The sequence below is a fragment of the Rosa rugosa genome, chromosome 2 (genome assembly GCF_958449725.1).
Source record: "Rosa rugosa chromosome 2, drRosRugo1.1, whole genome shotgun sequence".
Classification (NCBI taxonomy): domain Eukaryota; kingdom Viridiplantae; phylum Streptophyta; class Magnoliopsida; order Rosales; family Rosaceae; genus Rosa; species Rosa rugosa.
Genome location: NC_084821.1, coordinates 46,989,146 through 46,995,558, shown reverse-complemented (window position 1 = coordinate 46,995,558; position 6,413 = coordinate 46,989,146). Strand labels below are relative to the sequence as shown.

Genomic DNA, 6,413 nt, shown 5'->3' with positions numbered 1-6,413 from the left:
ATAGAATCTAAATTTCGCTATCGCAGAATCGAAATTTTGTTAATGTGGAAGGCATGACACAACAATACCACTAAAAAGCAAACCTTCGATAACATATTTGGTTTGCTAGCCGTAAAATGACTCATTGTGACATAGTCATTTGACCATTGAAGTTGCTCTCCGGTGAGATAATTTTGACCATGAATTTGAATGCATCGAAATTCCCTGTTTTTATGTGTCAAATAAGCATGTTCGGAAAAGAAAAACAAAATGATTCCAAGGCTGAATGTTGACTCTTTTGCCCTTCATTATACTGTGCTGTTTACTTTCTGATCCCCAATTCCCCATTGGCCTCTATCTGAAGCGAGGCCACCTCCATTTCTCGCTCTATATAAACTCCCATTCTCTCTTTCCCTTTCCCCCACACCAAAAACCATCACTTCTGTTTTCATAACCAACCATCTCCATCACTCTCTCTTCTCTCTCTCTCTCTCTCTCTCTCTCTCTCTATCTCACACACTTTCAAACCCATCTCTTTCTCTCTCTTTCGCTGTTTCAAGTACAAAAACCATGCCTGAAGCTCCAAAAAGCTCTCTGAAACAGAAGAACGAAGAGGCTCTCAAGTTCATCGAGAGTGTCACAGAAAACGCTGATGAGGTCCAGAAGCGTGTTCTGGGTGAAATCCTAGCTGCAAATGCTCATGTTGAGTATCTGCAGCGACACGGCCTCAATGGTCACACTGACCGTGAGACTTTCAAGAAAATCATGCCTGTTATCACCTACGACCACATCCAGCCTGACATCGACCGTATCGCAAATGGCGACACTTCCCAAATCCTCTGCTCAAAACCCATTTCGGAGTTTTTGACAAGGTTTGGACTTGGACCATAAAACTCTGAGTTTTCTTCTTTGTTTTCGAAATCATCTTGTGAATTTTTAGCTAAATGGGTTTGTGTTTTTCATGTAGCTCTGGGACATCTGGAGGGGAGAGGAAATTGATGCCAACAATTGAAGAAGAGCTGGAGAGGAGGTCACTGCTCTATAGCCTATTGATGCCTGTGATGAGCCAATATGTGCCTGAATTAGAAAAGGGCAAGGGAATGTACTTTTTGTTCATAAAATCTGAGGCCAAAACACCTGGGGGCCTTGTGGCTCGTCCAGTGCTCACTAGCTATTACAAAAGCTCTCATTTCAAGCAAAGGCCTTATGACCCTTACACAAACTACACCAGCCCAAATGAGACCATTCTCTGCCCTGACTCCTACCAAAGCATGTACTCCCAATTGCTCTGTGGCCTTTGCCAGAACAAAGAAGTCCTCCGAGTTGGCGCTGTTTTCGCCTCCGGATTTATCCGAGCCATTCGCTTTCTAGAGAAGCATTGGCCTATTCTATGCAAGGACATAGAATTCGGGACTCTTAACCCCCAAATCACCGACCCATCGGTCCGGGAATCGGTCTTGAAAATCCTCAAACCGGACCCGAAGCTAGCCGGTTTCATTGCCACCGAGTGTGGGAAGAAATCATGGCAAGGGATCATAACAAGGCTGTGGCCTAACACAAAGTATGTGGATGTTATAGTGACTGGCACTATGTCACAGTACATTCCTACTTTGGATTACTACAGCAATGGGCTTCCTCTGGTTTGCACCATGTATGCTTCCTCTGAGTGCTATTTTGGTGTCAATCTCAACCCAATGTGCAAACCCAGTGAGGTTTCTTACACCCTCATTCCCACTATGTGCTACTTCGAGTTCCTCCCTGTTCACAGAAACAATGGGGTCAACTCGGATTCGGTGTCTGTACCCGAATCGCTCAATGAGAAGGAGCAGCAACAGCTGGTGGATCTTGTTGATGTGAAGCTAGGACAAGAATATGAGCTTGTTGTCACAACCTATGCTGGTAATCAACTTGTCTCGGTACTTTCATCAAACAGTTTAATTTGTACTATTTTTTCACTTTGCGTTTGTCCTTAAAATAATTTTGGTGCTATGTATATAACAGGGCTTTACCGCTACAGAGTTGGTGATGTGCTGAGAGTGGCAGGGTTCAAGAACAAGGCTCCGCAATTCAACTTCATCTGCAGGAAAAACGTGGTTCTAAGCATTGATGCAGACAAGACTGATGAGGTTGAGCTCCAAAACGCTGTGAAGAATGCTGTGACCCATTTGGTGCCATTTGATGCATCTGTGGCAGAGTACACTAGCTATGCTGACACTTCAACAGTTCCAGGCCACTATGTGCTTTTCTGGGAGCTTAGCCTAAATGGCTCAACTCCAATCCCACCCTCAGTGTTTGAGGACTGCTGCTTGGCCATTGAGGAGTCACTCAACAGTGTGTACCGACAAGGCAGAGTCTCCGACAAATCAATCGGGCCGCTGGAGATCAAGATTGTTGAGGCTGGGACTTTTGACAAGCTCATGGACTATGCTATAAGCTTGGGAGCTTCTATTAACCAATACAAGACCCCAAGGTGTGTGAAGTTTGCACCCATTGTTGAGCTCTTGAACTTTAGGGTGGTCTCAAACTACTTCAGTCCCAAGTGCCCCAAATGGGCCCCTGGCCACAAGCAATGGTGCAATAACCATGATTGAAAATGTAGAGGAAAACTGGTTCAGAGGAAGAAGAACAACGACTGCAATTTGGACTTTACAATTGATCATTTTAGGGAAGAGTAACAAGTACCCATTTTAGGTTAACCTTATGTTTTATGTTCATCTACCACCACCTCTTTTTATTTTTAACTATGCCTGAGTAGACTTTTAAATTAGCACCACCATGTATAAAATCTAGTTCATGTTTCATGGAAGGAAGCTCCTTTTCATTTTCCTATTTGTTTAAAACTAGCTGCATGCTGTTTCTTCATGGGATGTTGATTCTTATTTCCAGCCAGGTTTCCTGGCCACTGAAGTCTCATGGGCCTCCTATACAACTGTGAATATATAACGGCACTTAATTATAAGAGCGATAGTAGTCTCAGAAAGCCAGACACTTCTGAAGTAGTACTGCTCCAGGACTCCCTTCTTTTTCTTTCCATCACTTTCTCAAGAAAATGGCCACCCACTTTTCTAATAGTGTGTATAATTTAGTTACTGTACCACAAGATAAATAATCTTCCTCTTTCCAATGTCTTGGTCACAAGAAAGTTTAAAATGAGGCACACGTGTGTCATGTCTTGTTGTTTGTCCGAATTCTTCATTTTTGTATTGCACTAAAATATCCTCATGTTAGTAAAGGAAAACATACTCAAAATATCTTCAATACTTGCATGTAATCAAACTCCTGCTCTTGCCACGTGACACGACTGCTCTACTACAAATTGATTTATTGGTCAAACTCAAAGTGATTAAATAACATGACTACAAAAAATAAGTACTCAAATACCTTACGAAAATTTGATTTTTTAAATTGGGCACACTGTTGATAAACCCTAACATAGTCACCTCAAATTTTGGATTTTTGCAGTAGAGAAATCATAATGTTTGTATATCACAGAAATTGCATGCCATACTTGTGGCAACATTAATTAAATACATAACTAATTTTATAAGGCCACCCATGAGTCATATATTTTCCATTGTTTTTAAAGAGAAAACGACACCACAAAGGTGACTGTTTTCAAGATTTGATAGTGTGTTTGATTGTATACAGAAATCTCTGGCGACTGGCGTGGTTGGAGATTGATATTATCCATGAGGAGTCAAAAAGACAACGACTGCTGCATTTGCTGGTACTGCTAGCTCAGAAAATTGGTCCCTGCTTTTGCCTGCTGTTGTCTTCTAACAAAAACAAAGCTGTTTTGATTTTGCCAGATTTTGCCGAGTCAGCTCTGGTACTACCCGGCCAGACGTATGGTCAAAATAATGAAAGCTCCCAGTCGACAAACCCAGAAAAGAAAAGATGGAGACAAATTCAGACACATGATTTCAGGGTACGGTGGTGGTGGAGGAGATAAGGTGGTGCAGTGCCTTCGGCTTTTTTGCTTGTGTTTATGAGCACCAGATTAAAGTGACCACCACCACAGTGTCCACTTCAATGCCACCCAATGTAAATGTAGCCCATGCCAGTGAAGTTGGGAATGGATGGTAGTAAACCAAGTTGATTGACTCATGAGTTCAAATCCTCCTCCCAAGTTAAATTTTATGGAAAAACTTGTTAGTTAATGTGTCAATGATGTTTTTGCAGGTTTTACTATGGAAACTTTGTTGGTACGACTTAATGAAAAGATTACTAATTATTGTAAATTCTAGCAACGTCGCTGTCTTTCCCATCGTCTTCACCTATTACCTCTATCCGGCATTTTTATGCCGCACTAGCATGGAATGATATAAGTGCGTGGTAGATAATCGTTGCAGATTATTGGCATAGTGGTAATCAAGTTGAGTTCATTGTAGTGATTGTACTGATTCTCTCTATAAAAGTTTTGTGCACTTCTTGTCATGAAGCTTCATTTTCAATATATTAATAAAGTGCATTTTCCCCTATTGACAGAGCGCACTGATTCACCACTGCACTTATTTTTGATTGATTTCTCATTTTTCAGATCTAATTAGAACCGATGACTTCCGCATATATATATATATATATATATATTAACAGTGTAAGGGTATTCCAAAGACTTTCTTGTTTAAGTACTAATCCGTCGATTGGTGTTCTAAAAAAAAAAAAAAAACTAAAATTTTTCTTTAACAAGTTGCCTTGATTTAAGGACTGATCAGTCGGTGTTATAAAAAAAAAAAAAAAAAAAAAAAGAAAAAAAAAAACTATTCCATTGGTGCATGTGAAAATTGTGAAATGCTCTAACTGTGCATTGCAGTGCTGGTCATTTCGACAACTTTAGAATCACTGCCCTCTCGTCTCTCAATGCTTATAATTTGATGATTCCTATTTTCATTCGGTTTAATTACCGTACGGTGGTAAAAATTGACAGATTCGCCCCAGATCGTATAAAAATGTACAGTTCATCGTTGAATTTCAATTTCAAACGAAAACACAATTCAAGGTAGAGCGATGAGCAAAGAATACCTGCTCCTCCTTAAAGAGGAAGGGGACCATCTGCAAAATATTAATTAATACGTGGCAGTGAGGTAGCGTTGACCTGAAGTTTTGGTAAAACTATTCTGTTGCGGGGATTTGGGACCCACCTTGGTTGGGCCAATGAGAGCACAGAAACGCCACGTGGGATGTCGCTTTGTTTGGCCCCTACATGGAAGGAAAATAAAAAAGAAAAATCTGGAAGTTTTAGGTCTTTTTCGAAATTGATCGAGATGCCTAAGTGCAGCTGCGCACATGGCAATGTATATAGGATTTGCACTAATTTCAAAAGTTTCAACCCTTTTCTGAACGAGCTGGTTTAAGATAAATCATTACCTAAAACAGCATGCTAAGTAGACAACGATAGGAGCAATTGGTGATTTTTAATGTTGGGCAAAAATGATGTATCAAATCCGATGAACCCTCTAACGTTGAGAGCGAACCATCTACCGAATTATCAGATTTAGTTCCAACTGTAGTTTAAACAAACCCGCCAAATATCGTTCACGGAAGCAACATCACTTTATCAAATTGACTAAATGTGATAGTAAAGTCAAATTTTGTTATTCTTCAAATAACCTTAATTGTAATCATCTAAATTTTATTTTAAAATTGATGATTGTCAATATTTTTTTATAGATATATAAGAGGAAAAAATAACTAAACAAATAGTGTGGATCAATGTAAATTTTTTATTTTATTACATGAAAGTTATAAAAATCTTGATTTCACCAGATCTTAACACCATTTCTAACACCCCTCACCACTTGAGCTATTCGATCAAATGTTTTAGTTAATTGAATCTAACTTCGAAGAGTACTACAATTATCATACGAACTTTAAAAAATAAAAAAAATAAAAATTATGAACTATGAAAATTTTCAAGTAGCAATTGCTGTGTTCTTGTTTGGGAAGGAAATTACGTGTGCCCAGAAAACAAGAATTCAACAATATCTCCTGTAGCACATGCAGCACTTACCCTTTTAAATAAGAACACTGAACACACTCATCACGTACATGAATACTAGCTATATCCATCTCTCTCTTATTTATCTTCTTCTTATTAGCTCATCAAGTAAAAAATGGAGTGATCTAGGGTTTCAAAGCTGAGAAGAAGAAAGAAGAAGCCAAAGGTAGTCGACCCCTCCGAAACGACAAACAGGTGTGTAGCAACAAAACACCACACAACACCAGATTAGAATATCAATGATTGGGAGGAGGCTAGGGTATAAGCTTAATACTGAGATCTGCCCCCACAGGGTGGTCGTTCAAAGATCCGCCCCCATGGCCACGTGAATGAATTCACGTGAAATGTCACTTATCCTCCGACGAAGGCGACGGCCCAACTTACAACCGCCCCTGTGGAGGGCTGAGAGCTTCTCGATCACTCCCCCAAGTCCCCA

At 40.0% G+C, this 6,413-nt stretch overlaps 1 protein-coding gene across 1 annotated transcript; it reads left to right on the top strand.

The window, feature by feature from the left end:
- The first annotated feature begins 398 nt into the window (after nt 1-398).
- LOC133734744 (indole-3-acetic acid-amido synthetase GH3.6) lies at nt 399-2,808 on the top strand. The gene is made up of 3 exons (XM_062162363.1): nt 399-851; nt 947-1,878; nt 1,981-2,808. The coding sequence occupies exons 1-3, from the start codon at nt 550-552 to the stop codon at nt 2,568-2,570; spliced, it is 1,824 nt and encodes a 607-aa protein (XP_062018347.1). The 5' UTR covers nt 399-549; the 3' UTR covers nt 2,571-2,808.
- Nucleotides 2,809-6,413: the final 3,605 nt, after the last annotated feature.

Coding starts and splice junctions, on each gene's coding strand:
- LOC133734744 (XM_062162363.1), top strand. CDS start 550: ATGCCTGAAGCTCCAAAAAGCTCTCTGAAACAGAAGAACGAAGAGGCT. Junction 852..946: donor ATTTCGGAGTTTTTGACAAG/GTTTGGACTTGG, acceptor TTTTTCATGTAG/CTCTGGGACATCTGGAGGGG. Junction 1,879..1,980: donor TGTTGTCACAACCTATGCTG/GTAATCAACTTG, acceptor TGTATATAACAG/GGCTTTACCGCTACAGAGTT.